This window comes from Lagenorhynchus albirostris, chromosome 16, assembly GCF_949774975.1.
Source record: "Lagenorhynchus albirostris chromosome 16, mLagAlb1.1, whole genome shotgun sequence".
Taxonomy (NCBI): domain Eukaryota; kingdom Metazoa; phylum Chordata; class Mammalia; order Artiodactyla; family Delphinidae; genus Lagenorhynchus; species Lagenorhynchus albirostris.
Window position 1 is genome coordinate 24,007,658 of NC_083110.1, and position 17,482 is coordinate 24,025,139.

The 17,482-nt window shown below is 53.2% G+C and overlaps 1 protein-coding gene across 5 annotated transcripts in view; it reads left to right on the forward strand.

Annotated features, from left to right (window-relative positions):
* Nucleotides 1-17,482, forward strand: part of CDH23 (cadherin related 23) — a 394,527-nt gene that overhangs the window by 369,418 nt on the left and 7,627 nt on the right. For 3 of the 5 annotated variants that reach the window (XM_060125509.1, XM_060125510.1, XM_060125511.1), the window contains 13 exons: nt 1,013-1,115; nt 2,398-2,523; nt 3,235-3,438; nt 4,948-5,406; nt 8,914-9,030; nt 10,270-10,494; nt 11,039-11,208; nt 11,432-11,569; nt 12,569-12,688; nt 14,246-14,423; nt 14,573-14,784; nt 16,788-16,979; nt 17,150-17,263. In XM_060125509.1, the coding sequence (XP_059981492.1) occupies nt 1,013-1,115; nt 2,398-2,523; nt 3,235-3,438; nt 4,948-5,406; nt 8,914-9,030; nt 10,270-10,494; nt 11,039-11,208; nt 11,432-11,569; nt 12,569-12,688; nt 14,246-14,423; nt 14,573-14,784; nt 16,788-16,979; nt 17,150-17,263 (2,358 nt within the window). Of the gene's footprint in view, nt 1-1,012; nt 1,116-2,397; nt 2,524-3,234; nt 3,439-4,947; nt 5,407-7,327; nt 8,276-8,360; nt 9,031-10,269; nt 10,495-11,038; nt 11,209-11,431; nt 11,570-12,568; nt 12,689-14,245; nt 14,424-14,572; nt 14,785-16,787; nt 16,980-17,149; nt 17,264-17,482 lie in introns of those variants that run through there. The other 2 variants (XM_060125512.1, XM_060125513.1) reach the window with 2 other exon arrangements.

The following is a 17,482-nucleotide window of genomic DNA, read 5'->3' on the forward strand; positions in this document are numbered from 1 at the left end:
ACTCTGGGGTTCTGAAAGGGTTGCGTTTTCCAGGTGGCTTTTCCCTCAAAAGCCAAAAGGTTGGCTCTCTTTACTAAGAGGAAGTGGGTATTGCAAAGCAAACAGTCCATTTGGGGGTAGGAATCAGCCCTCCTCCCGGCGCATGAGATGAGCCTAGGTCTGGCTCATCTCAGCTCTGCTTCTGACTAGTTGTATGGCTCAGCCCTTTCCGGGCCTCAGTTTCTGCATCTGTACAGGCCGAGGAGACTTCGGGCTGGAGGTGCAGGCCGCTGGCGTCTCTCATCCCGTGCTCCTCGCCTTCCTTCCTTCTCTCACGTCCTCCCTCCTTCTTTTCTCTCCCTCTGTCACTCCCCCGCCTCTGCCTGTCCTTTAGGAGGGCCTGGGTCATCCTGGAAAGCAGCAGCATTGGGTGGTGGGAACCCGGAAGCTTGGAGGCTGGTTGCCACTCTGCTGCTAACTTACCACGCGGCTGTGAATAGCCAGCCCCTCTCTGGGCCTTGGGTCCCCCACCTCTGCAATGGAGAAGCATCCGGGGCACTGGGAGGTTCTAAGAGATAGGATAACTGTGGTTTTTGAAAGGGATGAAGTGCAGCACTGAGTGGAAGTTTGGATGAACTCTGACCAGGGCACCAGGCCAGCCAGGAGGGTCTGGAAACTAAGACTCATCTTCCTGGCTACAGTCCTTCCTTACCACGAGATGGAGCATGATTGAGTACCGTCCACCTCCCTTCCCCTGTGAACTTCACAACATCTCTGCGAGGAACTTAACATCCCCATTTGTCAGATTGGAAAACTGGGGCTCAGATAGAGGGAAAGATTTGCCCAAGACCACCCTGTGAGCTACTAGCAGAGCAGAGGCTTGAACCACAGGTCTCCGGACCCATGGCAGGGGCTCTTCTATCATCTACCTCTCTGCTTTGACCCCCGCCCTCCTTCCAAGTCCTTCTCCCACTGGAGCGCTTTGCTAGAACGTGGCCCACAACCTGTCCCCCCGCCGTCATGCCTCCCACAGGATTTTGACTTTCTGCTGATCTTTCTTGCGGATGAGAACGACAACCACCCCATCTTTACTGAGAGCACCTACCTGGCGGAGGTGATGGAGAATTCTCCTGCTGGTAGGTGCTGGGCCCACCTGGGGACTCCTGCTGCTACCAGGCACCCCCTGGGCCCCAGATACCTGAGGACCTCCCTTGTGCCTGGTGGAGGCCCAGCTGAGGCCTGGCTGAACACAGACCTGGCAAGTGCAGAAGGATGTGGAGGGGAGAAAGAGGCACAGCTCCGAAGGGCTGGTGGGCCAGGGCTGCCAGGCCTCTTAGGGGCCACCAAAGAGGCCATAGGTCAGGTTGGATGTGGCCATTGGTCTCCAAGGCTGTCTGAGAACAGCCCCACTGCCCCTCCTCGAGGGGAGTTAAGGTGTAAGGACTACCCAGGAGGGGAATAAGCCTACTCCTCCCTGCTCCCTCCACTCCAGGAGCATAGGGCCCCCTAGAGGCTTCTGAAAGCTCAGGGAGCATCTGTAATCACAGGTGGGGGGCCGGGGCCCCTCATAGGTCAGTGTGGCCCTTTCCCCACACGCATGCACTGACCAGCCTCACCTCCCTTCCAAGGGACAGAATCTCCTCTTCACTGTCTCCCGGGGGAGCCCCCTCACTCCTCCTCCAGCCTCCCCCGTAGCTTGGATTCTAAGTCGGAAAGGGATGAGCTGAGATACTCCTTGTCTCTGGCTGGGTGTCTCCCCTGAAGGAATTTGAAACTGCCTGTGCATGCGCTCACATGTTTGCCAGGGCACGTCCACATAAGGCACACACACAGGCACACGGGTGCCCGCACAGTGCACCCCGTGTGCAAATATGCCCACCTGCAGAGGCAGACAGGTGCACAGCCTGGGGACTCCCAGGCCTGCAGGTGCTACAGTGTGAGTGCTCGTGGCCGTGTGAACACGGAGTCCTGCGCACACACATGGGTTCCTAGCCATGTATAGTCGGACAGCTGTTAGAGCATTGTGGACACGCATGCGTGGACAGACTGGGCTGGGGGTGCATACCTAGCCAGGGCCCCCACGTAGTGAGGGGACATCAGGGAGCCCCCAGACCCTCCCTCGGAGTGGCCAGCCTCAAAGGCTGCTGGGAAGGCAGGCGTGCTCCGGGCGGGCCGGAGGGGCTTGTTCACCACTGTTGTGTTTTCTCCCCAGCAGGGCTTTGAGGCCGCTCCCCAGGCGTCTGCGTCAGTCTGCCAAGGCTGCCGCAGCCCGGCCCAGGGTCTCCCACCCCGTCCACTTCACCTCCCTCCCTCCCTCTCATCCATCGTCAGCCATGGCTCACCGGGACTGGGGGGGGAGGGGGAGAGGCGGGCGGGGGGCCGGGTCGGCCCTGCAGTGACCCATCTCCCCCGGCCCAGGGACCCCGCTGACGGTGCTCAATGGGCCCATCCTGGCCCTGGACGCAGACCTGGATGTCTACGCCGTGGTGACCTACCAGCTGCTGGGTGCCCAGAGCGGGCTCTTTGATATTGACAACAGCACCGGTGAGGCCTCTGCGCCACCCCAGCTCTCCCATCCTGGCTCTGGGTGCTCCTGCTAGGGTGACCCCACTGCTAGATCTAGGGTCTCCATAGAGACCCCATTCCTCACAATCCCCATCTTACAGCTGGGTTAGGCCACCCGGGGGCCGGGTCGGAGGAACCAGGAAGACACTTGGGGTCAACAGAAGGGACCTGCTGGTGCATAAGCTCTCAGGCTCGGCAGAGAGCATCCCCAAACCCACTCCCCCATCTCCCCTTCCCCAGCCCGGAGAATGGGGCTCCTAGTCTGCCAGAGGAAGCCAACGGTCTGTCCTCAAACCAGACCCAAAGCTCCCCAGACAGAAACTGTGTTACATCAGTCTGGTCCTGGCCGACTGAGTGACAGGTGACAAGGAGGGGTATACTAGCACCTCTCTCAACAGAGCTGGTCAATCCTCCAGCCTGGGTCATTCATCCCAGGCGGGATTCGGGAGAATTGCAGAGGGCACCTGCGGAAGGGACAGGCACAGATCACTGGCACCTACGGGACCTCCCTAAACAATGGTTGTTGAGCCTTTGGGGAAGAAAGTCATTGGGTTGCCTTTTCTGCTCCTCTTTCACATCGGTCCCCATCAAGCCTTATCTTTCTCTGTCCCCTCCCTGGTGGTTCTCACCTGGTCTCCCACTGCATCACTTTTCCTTTGTATCTCCCCGGCTGGTGGCGCTGGGTGCCAGGCGTGGTGACAGTGAGGTCAGGTGTCACCATTGACCGGGAGGCCTTCTCACCTCCCGTCCTGGAGCTACTGCTGCTGGCTGAGGACATCGGGCTGCTCAACGGCACAGCCGACCTGATCGTCACCATCCTGGATGACAATGACAACTGGCCCACCTTTAGCCCTGCCGCCCTCACCGTCCACCTGCTGGAGAACTGCCCACCAGGTACGCAGGGGCAGGCCCCAGGCCCCAGCCCCCAGGCAGGAGCTGGCTGGTGGTCTGTGGGGATTGGAGGCAGAAGTCACGTCCAGCGAGGAGAAGGATGGGCAGCAGGGTGGGTGGAGAGGGAGTCAGGAGACCCAAGTGCCCCTCACCTCCCTTCTCGGACCCACAGCGTCTTGTCTGCAAAATGAGATTATTAAGGTATGTTCCGTCCGTGTTACTGGATGGAAGAACTGACTGTTTTAAAATCAAAATAGGATTAACATGATTCCCATCAAAATCAAACATGATTGGGGAGATAAATTTGATTCTAATGGTCATCTGGAAGAAAAAGGACATTTTGAAAAATAAGTATAATAAAGCCAGATTTGTCTTACCAGATATTCATAACATATTACCAAACTACAGTATTTAAAACCACGTGGTATGAACACAAGACTCGGGCAAAGTAGGCCAGCAACAGGTACCGGTAAATTATAAGGAATGTAATATGCGATAAAGGAAACAATGAAACCAATAGTGGAAACTATTTCGTGTGAAAAACATCTCTTCTTATTTAGTCTAGATTCTCACCCCATATCAGACACCAAAAAGAAACCCAAAGACATCCTAAAGGAACTGTAAAAGAGTATAAAACGTTAAAAAATAAAAGACACTTCGGGTGAATATTTATCTGATTTCGGGATAAGAAGCTTCTAAACATATAAGAAACAGAAGAACGTCAAAAAGGAAAAATACTAAATTTTGGTGCATATGAATTTTAAACTTCTTTACATCATTTAATTATAACCAGTATCGAAAGGCAAACAACAAACTGAAAAAAAAAAGGTATTTGTCACAAGTTATCATAATTATACAATTTATATAAATGGACAAAAATGGGCAAAGGGCAAAGGCCAACACTTTGCAGAAGAGAAGATGCAACTAATCATTAAATTATTAAAAACTGTTCGGTCTCACAAATAATCAAAGAATGCAAAATAAAATAGGATACCATTTTCCTAGAAAATTGCAAACATGCAAAAGGCATAAAAGATAGATGCTTATTTACAAAATCAAAATAGACTCACAGATTTTGAAATCAAATTTGTGGTTACCAAAGGGGAAAGCGGGGGTGGGGAGGGATAAATTAGGAGTTTGGGATTAACAGATGCACACCACTATGTAAAACAGACAAACAACTAGGACCTATATTCAATATCCTGTAATAACCTATGATGTAAAAGAATCTGCAAAAGAATATATATACGTCTACGTATCTTGAAATATATATCTGAAGCACTTTGCTGTACACCTGAAACTAACACAACATTGTAAATCAACTATGCTTCAATTAAAAATAAATAAATTTAAAAATAAAGTAGGCTTTATATATAACAATAAAAACAAAGATAGATGCTGGCAAGGCTATGGTGGGAAGAGGCCCTTGTGAACCACCAAGAAGAGTATCTCGGTGTGGTGTTTTTAGAAGAAGCCACTGTGCTCAGCTGCTCCCCATTCCCACCCCCACAGGATTCTCAGTCCTTCAGGTCACAGCCACAGATGAGGACAGTGGCCTCAATGCGGAGCTCGTCTACCGAATAGAAGCTGGGGCTCAGGACCGCTTCACCATCCACCCAGCGACTGGTGTCATACGTGTCGGCAATGTCACCATTGACAGGGAGGAGCAGGAATCCTATAGGCTGACAGTGGTGGCCACCGACCGGGGCACCATCCCTCTCTCGGGCACAGCCATCATCACTATCCTTATCGATGACATAAATGACTCCCGCCCTGAGTTCCTCAACCCCATCCAGACAGTGAGCGTGCTGGAGTCAGCTGAGCCAGGCACGGTCATTGCCAACGTCACCGCCATCGACCGTGACCTCAACCCTAAGCTGACGTACCACATCATCAGCATCGTGGCCAAGGATGACACTGACCGCCTGGTGCCCGACCAGGAGGACGCCTTTGCCGTGAATATCAACACAGGTACAAGGGCCTGCTCCCCTCCAGCCTTCCTCCTGACTCCCTGCCCCAGCCTCCTGGCTCTCTGCTTTCTCCCTTACCCTCCTTCTATCGGTTCTCTTGCTCTGTTCCTCCCTTTCCCTCAGCTGCTCCTTCCTCCTCTCGTTTCCCCACTATTGACAGCACATCCTTCCCTCTCTCTGCCATCTCTCCCCTGGCTCCTTCCCTCTCTGCCTTCTCTTCTTCCTGCTCCCTTGACCAGCTCCCTCTCTGTCTGCTTCTCTTACTCTACTAGTATTATATTAGAGTGCCCATGTCACCGCACTCTTGACGGCATTAGATATTACACAGTTTTCGTGTTTGTAATTTCATAGGTAAATGGCATCTTGTTTTAATATGCATTTCTTTAATAACCGGGTGGTTGAACACTTTCTTCATATATATCCGGGCCATTTAAGTTGTCTCGAAGTTTCATATATATGTATATAATACAGAAAAATATATATGATATATATACACACATACATATTTCTATATTACATGTGTGTGTGTATACCCTTAATGATTTTCTTACACTATCACAAAACAAAGCGAACTGTGGCTTATCTTTCATGACTTACGCAGCTTATTATAATTTTGATGGTTTTACCATTTTCCCAAAAGTTCAGTGTTTTTGCTCCTTTGGGGAGTTAAGGAGGGGACATGGGACAAACTTACAGGTGTCCTTCTTGGAAGGCCCAGAGGAGTGACAGAAAAACTAACATGGCTATGAAAAAAGGCTAAAAATCATGTTATTCAGAGAAATGCATAGTGAAACATCAGTGAGATATTGGTTTTCTGTATGTGATTAGCAGACATTAGGATGCGGGACAGTATTGAGTATTGGTGACAATGTGGGGACATCCTATGCTGCTGTAGGAATTTTGACTAATTTCACATCTAGACGGCAATCCAACACAAAGTACACTCATACCCCATGACCCAGCAATCCTGTTCCTGGGTATACGTGACAAGGAAACACTCAGGTCGATAATGGGACTATCTGAGGATGTTCACTGCAGTGTTACTGGTGACAGGAACTTGGAGGCAACCAAGGCATCCATCCCTGGGATGTTGGAGAGTAAAATGTGGTGGGTGCACATCATGGGATACCAGGAAGCTGTTAGGAGCAACAGATGAGACGCACACAGAGAAACATGGGTAGACCTTAAAAACAAGTGCTTACGGAAAAGAATAAGAAATAGAATGGGTTATATATACCAGAATCCCATTGCATAAATGTAAAATACATACACAAAAACAATACATGATTTTCGGGAACACCTTCAAATAAAAAATACACTTTAATACGTTGCCCAAGGGGAGAGGAGTAGGAGAATAAAAGGGAATAGATACATACATAAAACAAGAACAGTGCCCGTGACCATAGTGTGCAGTGAACCAGAGAGTATGATTAACTCAGTATGCCTCTGAGGAAAAAGGAAAAAGGAAGGCAGGAAAACCATGAGCCACTAGGAGGAATTAGGTAGCTTAGTCATGTGTCAGGTTAGCAAAATTCCTGCTGCAGTGGTTTCTCAGGACCATGGAGAGCTACTCCATGACCCAGCCCAACTTTATGCTGTACTGTTGCCCATTTTTTTCTGTCCTCCCTCCCTCCGACTGACTCTGTTCTCTTCTGTTTTCCTTTCCAGTGTCTTCTCTGCCCCTCTTCCTCATGCTCTCCCCCTCCCTTGCTCACCTCTCTCTCCTTTCTTCCTGCCAGAGCCTCAGCCCTCTGAGTGTGCCTCTCCAACTGGGTTCCCACTTGCTCCGCTGGCTTCCTGCCCCTCTGCCTCTTCCCGTCCACCCCATCCCTCCCAAACCTCCAGCCCGGGTCAGCTCTGAGCCCTTCCATCCCCCACGCCCTACTCTGCTCCCTCCCCTCTGCACCCTGAACTAACTGACGTTGACCCTCTTCTCTCTTCCTCACGGCTGGCAGGCCCACAGGTTTGAGCTCTGATTCTCTGTCGCCTCCCACCTCATCTCTTCTCTGCTTCACCCCATCGCCTTCCTCCATACTCACCGCACCCCTACCACCCTTCCCACCCCGTGGGGCCTGGGCCAAGGCCGTGGCTCAGCCTTTGCAGACTGAATGCAGCCACCCTCTCCCCATCCTCGCTCCCCAGCCTCGGGGGACGGGGAGCGAGAGTAGGAAGAGGAGGAGGAGGAGGAGGAGGAGGCGGCCCAGGGTAAGTGACTGCCCCCTGGCTGGGGCCCCGAGGAGGACAGGAGCTCAGCAGAGGGATCTGCCAGGGGGACGGGAATCCCAGACACCCCAACGCCTGAGAGGGAGCTGGGAAAAGAGAGAGAGAGGAGGTTTCACCCTAGGATGAGGCCAATGGGAGGAAGAGCCACCAGGCCCTCAAACTGGCAGGAAGAAGAGAGGTCCCAACAGAGCCAGGCTGAGATGGGCAAAACTTGTTCTGTCCAGTTCAAGCCCAAGCCTCTGGAGGGCAGGCAGGGGCTTGGGGAGGCGTTGGGTAGGAGAGAAGGAAACAGCTCCTTGCTAGTACTGCCGTAGGGCGGTGCTCCTTTCACGGTGCCCCAGGCAGCCCAGCCACGTCACGTCCCACGTAATCAAGACAAAGGGGTGGGCCTTACTGTCTAGGCTGTGCCACCACTGTCCCCTCCAGGGAACCCCCTCAGGGCTTTTTAGCTGCCTTGACCTTCCTTTATGCTTGATCTCCCTAGAATACAAGCATTTTTTAAATCTTGATAACATACATATAAAATTTACCATCATAACCATTTTTAACCATAAGTTCAGTGGTTGTGGAATACAAGCATCTTTTTTTTTTAGCCACGAAGTGTGGAGTCCTAACCACTGGACAGCCAGGGAATTCCAACAAGCGGGGTTTTTTTGTTTTTTTGTTTTTTTGTTTGTTTGTTTGTTTGTGGTATGCGGGCCTCTCACTGTCGTGGCCTCTCCCATTGCGGAGCACAGGCTCCAGACACGCAGGCTCAGCAGCCATGGCTCATGGACCCAGCCGCTCCGCGGCATGTGGGATCTTCCCGGGCCGGGGCACGAACCCGTGTCCCCTGCATCGGCAGGCGGACTCTCAACCACTGCGCCACCAGGGAAGCCCCCAACAGGCGTTTTTTAAACAAGCAATTACACAGCACTTTTTCTAAGTGCCAAGCACTGTTCTAAGCCCTTTACAAATGTAAATTCAGTTAATTGTTATAATCCTCCAAATAGCCCTCTGTGGTAGGTACTGTAATTATCCTCATCTTACAAATGAGGAAACAGAGGTGTAGGGAGGTTAAATAATTGCCCGGCTAGTAAGCGGTGAGTGAGGGGCAGAGTGACGTGCCCCGAGCTTGCAGATGGCTGTGGTGTCATCCCAGCCAAAGATGAGACCGGCAAGTCCTGGGTCCTTTGGGGATCATTGCCCTTGGTGGGGATTGGGAAGGTTGGCCAGGAGCACCCCTGGGAGGCCCAGATTTTAGGGGGTTCCCCTCGGGCTGAACCTGACCTGGTCTGGTCTACAGGGTCTGTAATGGTGAAATCCCCCCTGAACCGGGAACTGGTTGCCACCTATGAGGTCACTCTCTCAGTGATTGACAATGCCAGCGACCTACCAGAGCTCTCCGTCAGTGTGCCAAATGGTAAGGCTCCCCACAGGCATCTCCCACATGATCCCGTAGAGAGACAGGCCCAGAACCGGCACAGGCCTGGCCCCGGGGGGGGGAGCAGCGGGACCCAGCTACGGGGCTGCCAGTCGTCAGGCCGCGGGGGGGAGGGGAGGTGGCAGCTACAGTGAGGCTGAGGGAGGCCCTGGGTCCCAGCTGTCAGGCAGAGCTCAGCAGTGGGGGATCCAGAAGCCCAGAATTGTGTGTGATCTTGAACTCCAAAGGCTCAGAGTAGGGAGAAGGCTTGGTAGAGGCTGGAAGGGGACTGAGAAAAGGATGGGTTGACAGAGACTTAGGTTGGAATCCCATTGTCAGAACTGGGAAGCAGGTTGTGGTTGGATGTGAGATAGGAACTTCAGGTCTGAAAAGAAGCCACCTGGTCAGGCCAGAGGAAGCAAAGACAAGGAAAGGTGAATTGAGGCCACAGACACCACCCTGGCACCACGGCAGAGAAGAGAGGGGCACGCATGCTGCCTTCTGCAGCCGGGCACAGGCCACCCCGCCTGCAGCCTGAGCCCGGACGGGCTGCTTAGAGGCACTGGATTTTGAGTGGGCCAAACAGGGAGTGGGGAGGAGGGTGTAGGGATGGGGTGGACTCACATGGACTCTGCCATGAGACAAGGACAGCTGCTGGGGTGGGGAGATAGGCCTGGCAGATACTGGCTTATCTTTACAGCCCAGAGGCCCAAGTTTTCAGGAAGGAAGGGCAGACCTGGTCTTCTCCTGTGGGTTGGCCAAAAAGTTCATTCAGGCTTTTCCATGGCATCTTACAGAAAAACCCGAACGAACTTTTTGGCCAACCCAATACTTGTCCCAGGCTCAGAGAGGCAAAGGGCCCAGGCTGGTTATATAGAGGGAACAACTCAGAGAGGAAACAAAAGGCTGAATCATGAAAAGGGTCTTAAAGATCATCTTAGTCCCGTCTCATGGGACAGGTTAGGAAACTGAGGCACAGCGAAGGCCAGGGGTTCCACCAGGGTTACCCAGCCAGTTGGCAGAACCCGAGCCCCTTTCCCAATGGAAGAGTGAGTGACCACACCGGAGGCGAGGGTCACGTGCCATGCCACCATCTGAGGCTTGGGGCAAGCTCTAGGGAGCCCCAGGAGGACTGTGAGACGCTGCCATCCCCTCTGGGTTTGGCTCAGACCTAGGAAGGCCTGGCCCAGCCACACGGGGGCCCATTCATACCCCTCTCACCCCTTGCCTCCACCCCAGCCAAGCTGACGGTCAACATCCTGGACGTCAACGATAACACGCCCCAATTCAAGCCCTTCGGGATCACCTACTACACGGAGAGGGTCCTGGAGGGGGCCACCCCAGGCACCACGCTCATCGCCGTGGCAGCCGTGGACCCCGACAAGGGCCTCAATGGGCTGATCACCTACAGCCTGCTGGACCTGATACCCCCGGGCTATGTCCAGCTGGAAGACTCCTCAGCAGGTAGGTGGGAAATCCGCCAGAGGAGGGTTGGGGAACATGTGTCTGTGCCTGCTTAGCCCCCGAGAGGGACCATGGCTCGCTTCTCACCCCCAGTTGGGGCCCCTCAGCGGGCTAGGCCAGATCCAGTATGGCTAACATTCTAGTCACTCCCAGATGCCCAAACTACAGGCAAGGACAGAGTGCCTAGCTCTGGGTCGGGATGGAAGCCCCTTTCGGTGTCTGCTGGAAACCTGGAATACTCCATCACCCTCCCTACCATCCAAGCTCCACAGTTAGTATCACTCAGGGGGCAAGAAGCCCAAGAGGGAATTGTCCCAGAGGAGGTCCTTAGCGTGTTAGCGTACATGCCTTTGACTTGTGAATAGGAGAACAGCTGGATGCCAGTGATTCTCGGCCCTCTGGCCTGGGCAGTGCTGCCTGGCTACCCTCCTCCTTCAAGGGACCACACTCGTCCCTCAGAGCCCCAGATTCCTCTCTTCATACTTCAGAGAGCTTCCACGAGTGAGGGGTGGCCAAAAGGGCAGAGGGTGTCTCTGTGTCTTAGGCAAGGTCATTGCCAATCGGACGGTGGACTATGAGGAAGTGCACTGGCTCAACTTTACCGTGAGGGCCTCAGACAATGGGTCCCCACCCCGGGCAGCTGAGATTCCTGTCTACCTGGAGATTGTGGACATCAATGACAACAACCCCATCTTTGACCAACTCTCCTACCAGGTGGGTGGCCAGGCCAACAAATTGGGTCTGGGACCTGCATCCATGCCTTGGCACCTTTGGGCATCTCCCACTCCCACCCTGCCAGCCTTTAAGTCCCGTGGGAATGACCACCCATGAGTAGCTTGATGCCCTGGGTTGTCTGCATCAGTGAGTTTCTCGGGCAAGGGCTGAGACTCTAGGACTGACCATGGCCCATGCTTTCTCCCTGCCCACTGGGCTCCAGGGAGCCATCTTTGAGGATGCTCCTGTGGGCACAGTCATCCTGAGAGTCACTGCTACTGATGCCGACTCAGGCAACTTCGCCCTCATTGAGTACAGCCTTGTGGACGGCGAGGGCAAGTTTGCTATCAACCCCGACACAGTGAGTGGGCAACGGAGGGCCTGGGTTTGGGGAGTGGGGAGTGGGAAGTGGGAAGGGCCCAGGGTCACAGGCTGAGAAGCCACCAAAAGTATTACAGTCATCCCCCTGTTTCTGGGTCCTGCCACCTGGACATCTATAGCCTCAGAGGTCTTTCAGCCAAGTTGGCAAGCCCTGGTCTCAGAGTCCCAGACATCCTGTAGACTGCGGCCTTTCTGTCCCAGGAGACATGGGAGGAAGTGGCCGGAGTCTTTTGGAACTAGCCCCTTGTGGGACAAAAACTGAGCTGTGTCTCCACCAGACCGGAAGACTTGATTCAAGTCCATGCGACTGCTTTTTGAAACTGTCAAAAATAGGAAGCTCTGCGGAAAGTGGGCGCAGTGTTTGAGCACCTACTGTATACATGGCCCCATCCTCAGTGCTGGGAGAGGGAAGAAGCACCCATGGACATAGCCCCCATGCTCCCATGGGTCTCAGACTTGTAGGAATGCAGAAGTTCAAGAGAAAAATGGGTGATGATTTTAAATGTCGGCAAATTGGTTCAAAGTTGCTCTTGCAGTACAGCGAGAGAGCCCTGTGGCCTGGGGGTGGCTGGCCAGGCAGGGCCTTCCCCCGCTGTGGGGCTGGAGCTGGACTTTCCCTCCCACCGCCTGCCCACATCCCCCTGCACTCTGCCCTTTCAGCAGGGTTTCTCTCCTTCCTCTTGGTGTGAACAATAAAACACACTCCTGGCCTGGCACCATGAACAGTGAATACTTATGGAGTACTACTTTGTACCTGGCCAGGTAGTGAGCTCCAGCCTGGGCCATTCATCCCATCTCCAGGTGAACTGGGGTAGTAAGGACAAGAAGAACCACTAGAATGAGAGCTGCACGGGGCACAGGGGCTGTGGTCTCTTCAGTGCTATATCTCCAGAGCCCAGAACAGTGACTGCACATAGCAGATGCTCAATAAATACCTGTTGAATTGATGAAGGACCTGACTCCACCCTCCCCCTACTAGGGTGACATCTATGTTCTGTCCTCTCTGGACCGGGAGAAGAAGGCTCACTACATCCTGACTGCCTTGGCCAAAGATAACCCTGGAGATGTAGCCAGCAACCGTCGAGAAAATTCGGTGCAGGTGAGGGACCCTTGCGTGGAGCAGAGACACTAAGGACTGCCATTGTGGAGGCAGTAGGCAAAGCCTTTAGAGCATGGCTGCTGCAGGGCAGGAACAGAACCACCCTGGCCCCTCAAGAGGTGTGGTGGCAGGAAGGAGAGGCAAGAGCTTAGCTGGGGGTTCACGATGGCTGTGGCTCAGGGAGACGGGGACTCTGTAGGAGAAACTTCTTGTGTCAGACCCCTGCTAAGGCAGCTAAACATACCTGGGTGTAACCCAAATAAAGGCTGGGGCTCCACATGGCCCAGTGTCTCCATGCTGTCCCATTGAAAGAAACACAGTCCAGCAACCAAACATAATTATAAAGCATTTATCTTTATGTCTCTTAACATTAATGAGGAACTTTGGTCTTCAGAACAGTGAGAGAATAAATTCCTTATTTTAAGCCAAAAAAAAAAAAAGAACATTAATGAGGGATCAAATTCACAACCCCATTTCCATTCCAGGTCTACTGTCCACACAGTTGCTCTGGGGAGGCCAGCATCCCACCTTTAGGCTCTGTCCCCATTTCCATCCAGAGTCCCACACCTCAAGACTTTGCTTTCTCTTTCTTTCTCCCCCTTCTTTCTGCCCTTTCCAGTCCTGTCTTTCTGTATTCAGTTCTTCCAATTCTCAGCAATAACCTAACCATCCAAAGAAAAGTCTCCTGAAGGGTGGGGAGGTGAGAAGCTGGGTGGGCAAAGAAGAATTCTCTTTGGCAGGTAGGCCACCGAGCTGGGAGCACTCGCACATACCTGCATTCTGTCCTGTCACAGAGGCACGTGCTGTATTGGGAAGAGCACGGTATTTGTAGTCAGAAGCCTAAGGTTCCACTAGCTGAGTGCACTGCATTTGTCATGTAACCTCTCTGAGCCTCGGTTGTCAAAGCTGCAGGGAGTGGAGGGCAGGGGCAGTGATGATGATGCCTCCCTCCCAGCCTGGCGGTGAGTCCAGGAGATGCGAGGTGGGAAAGTGCTTTGTGCCCTGAAAGGGGTTCTTAAAATCATGGCTGTGAAGGGCTCTGTTACGGATACAGTCAGGCAGGGCCACAGCAGCCAGGGAAACAGGGCCTCCTGGTGTATCCATAGGACCTGCCCTGGGCTCTGGGGTCAGCAGACAGAGCCCAGTCCCAGGCCAGACACAAATCCCAGTCAAGAGGGGCGTCCAGAAAGTAGAGTCAGATATATGGGGCCACTGTGGGAAGGAACAGAGGACAGAGTAGGAGATATGTGGCGAGGAGTCCCCGCTTCAGGACCCAGACACAGATTACCTGTTAACCACGGTACTAGTTGCTGAGCATTTACTCAGGCCAGGGACTGCGCATAGACCATCACGGACAAGCATCACAAGCCCCTGAGAGAGAAAATCCTATTGTCCCCAACGTACACCTAAGGAAACTGAGGGTCAGGGGGTTAAATCAATAGTTTGGGGTCAGACTAAACAGTGGGCACTGTCCACCTGGGCTTAATCCTGTGTGACCGGGTCACCGGAAGCAGCCCCCAATGTGCTCCTGACCTTTGAGCTCAACCTCCCCTCCAGGTGGTAATCCAGGTGTTGGACATCAATGACTGCCGGCCACAGTTCTCCAAGCCCCAGTTCAGCACGAGCGTGTATGAGAATGAGCCAGCGGGCACCTCCGTCATCACCATGATGGCCACCGACCAGGATGAGGGCTCCAATGCGGAGCTGGCCTACTCCCTCGAGGGCCCGGGCGTGGGTACGTAGCCTCCTCCCCACCAAGGATGCCTTAGGGGGTGGGAGGGGCAGGCTGCCTTCCTGCAGCCCCAGGCCAGGAGTAATAGGAGGAAGGATGGGAAGGAGGTCTCAGTTGGAGCCATGCCCTGCTCTCCTGCCCCCACCTGCCAGAGGCCTTCCACGTGGACATGGACTCGGGCCTGGTGACCACAAAGCGGCCACTGAAGTCCTACGAGAGGTTCAACCTGACCGTGGTGGCCACGGATGGCGGACAGCCCCCACTCTGGGGCACCGCCATGCTCCTGGTGGAGGTCATCGACGTCAACGACAACCGCCCCGTCTTCGTGCGCCCACCCAATGGCACCATCCTCCACATCAAAGAGGTACTGCTGACCCCCGGGGCCTCCTGCTACCTACACCCCCTTCCAGTATTCAGCCCGCTTCTCCATCCTGCAGTCGTCCTGCAGCCTGAGAGGGTAAAGGGGCCCCCACTGCAAAAGCAGGGAAACTGAGGCCAGAGTAGGGAACGGGCCAGCTCAGTGCCACACAGGGCAGTATTGAACAGTCGTTAGTAAGAAGGGCTGGGCCAGCAAAGGCTCTTGGATTCACATCAGGCTCTATCTCTTACCAGCCAAATGACCTTGAGCAAGTGACTTCTCTGAGTCTGTTTTTTCATCTGCAAAGTGGGACTTATAATAGTAGATGCCCCATCTCTTGCTCCTAAACATCTGCAAGAAGGACAGTCTCCCCGCAAGTCACTTCCCCTACACTTGTCTCAAAATAAACACATAGCCCCTTCCGTCCGTCTGTTGTTCCTGCTGATACCAGTGTGGAGACAGCCTGGGACTTGAGGATGTGCATCAAAATAAGAAACAAGGGGAAGTGGCTGAGCTTCTGACTACCTCCAATTCTTCTTTCATGCCTTGCTCTCAGTTGTCTTGTAAAGATGGGGAAGTACTCCTTTGACTCCTGCCCTTCCCCTCCTTCCTCTCAGCACCCAAGCCCAAAATGCTCCTTGGTAGAATACTTGGGGTGTCTCCCACTTGTTCTTTGCTCCCCAAACTTCAGCATGTCTCCACATCTCAGAATGTCAGTGTTAAGTCCTTGCTGTCACTCTATCTCCTCTTTGAGGTCCCACAAGAGAAATTTCTCCCAGGGCTGAGCTCTAGGAAACTCTATGCTTTTACCTTGTGATTTGCCCTTTCCTGTGTCTACTGCAATGATGCAGTGGCCCTCTTTGCTTTGCCCACTAGGGAGCTCATAGTGGTCAGCCCACCGTGAATGATGTTGCAGGGACTTAGCACACACGCCTTATCTCCCATCCCTCAGTTTCCATCTTCCTGCCAACCATGGTTTTTCTTTACCCTGATTTTTTTTTTAACTTATTTACTCTTATTGTTGTGTATGCATTCTCGTAAGCTGCCTCAAGTCTTTTTTTGTAGCGTGAGGCAGGGTATCAATTAATAATAATCTAGTTCTTTTGCACGCCAAAGCCCTCCCTTTTACTAAGTTTTTTCCCTTCAAGGGGTCCCTATTTTGAAAGATTCATGTCTTCCAAACAACCAGCATTTGTTAAGGAATTATGTCTGTCATCCCACTTTCTGTCAATTAGATGTGACTGCCATTTGGAGTTTCTGATTGTCGTGATCAATGAGGTAAACAGTGAAACCATGCTGAGCTGATCATTTTTGAACTAAAAGCAAAGAAACTTGTTTTTTTCTTGTACCCTTGGCAGCCTTTTCATGGGTCAATGTCTGACGTAAATTGGGTTTTTTGATATCTCAGACTTAATTGGAACTCGGGAGGCTGAGGCAGAGAGAGGTGAAGCGACATGTCTAGGTCACGTGGTCATTTAGTAACAGATTAGCATGCACGTGTCCAGTCTCTAGCCACCATGTCATACCATGTCACCCTACCTGCATGCCCCCCATTTTCAGGTACCCCGTTGGGTGGATGGTGTTGTTTGGGGATACCTAGAACTTCTGTGATTGGGGTAGAAGAGAGCAAGACAGACCTGGGAACAGAGGGTGGCTGTGGCCTCAGCTTTGGGATTCCCCTTCTGTCTTCTAAACCTCAGCATGCAGTGGGATCGGAGGGATGGGATAGCCCCCGGAAGGGTGTCGCCCTGAGAGAGTCTGCAGCATGGTGGATCCCAGGCTGGACTATCAGTGGGCAGTGGCCTTAGCTGGGGGTGGGGTGAAGGGATGTTCTAGCAGATGCTCAGACTCCAGGAGAGTCCAGCCAAGCAGACAGGCGTTTCCTAAGGATGCTGAAAGGTGGCGAGGACATTCTGCTAGGGGAGGAGAAAAAACAAGAGCTCCATCGGGTCTGGGAGCTGGGATTCTCTCAAGATGCCCCAGGAGCCTCCCTCCTGTGCCCCCTGCAGGAGATCCCACTGCGCTCCAACGTGTACGAGGTCTATGCCACAGACGAGGACGAGGGCCTCAATGGGGCCGTGCGCTACAGCTTCCTGAAGACAACAGGCAACCGGGACTGGGAGTACTTCACCATCGACCCAGTCAGTGGGCTCATCCAGACGGCGCAGCGCCTGGACAGAGAGAAGCAGGCAGTGTACAGTGTAAGGGGGTGGGGCATGGCATGAGGGGCGGGGCCAAAGAAGAGACTGCTCTGGGCACAGGACCACAATGTCCCCACCTAGAATGTCTGCGAGGGTAGTGACCTGTCCTCTGGGGATGCCTGCCTGGGGCCCTTCGTCTCTTCCTCTGACTGCACTTCTCCGCCCCCCAGCTCATCCTGGTGGCCAGCGACTTGGGCCAGCCGGTGCCTTATGAGACTATGCAGCCACTGCTGGTGGCCCTGGAGGACATCGATGACAACGAACCCCTCTTCGTGAGGCCTCCGGTGAGCTCACCCATCCCCTGCACTGGTCACCCACACAGGGACTCACCTGCCTGCAAGCACACACTTTCCTGTGCACACTGTGCCGTAGACACACGTGGTTACACGTGGAAACTGCACAGCACTTCACAGAATAATTATTGAGCAGCTACTAGGTCAAGGCATTATCCAGCAGTCAAAAAAGCAGACCAAAAAAAAAAAAAAGCCAAAAAAGCTGACAAA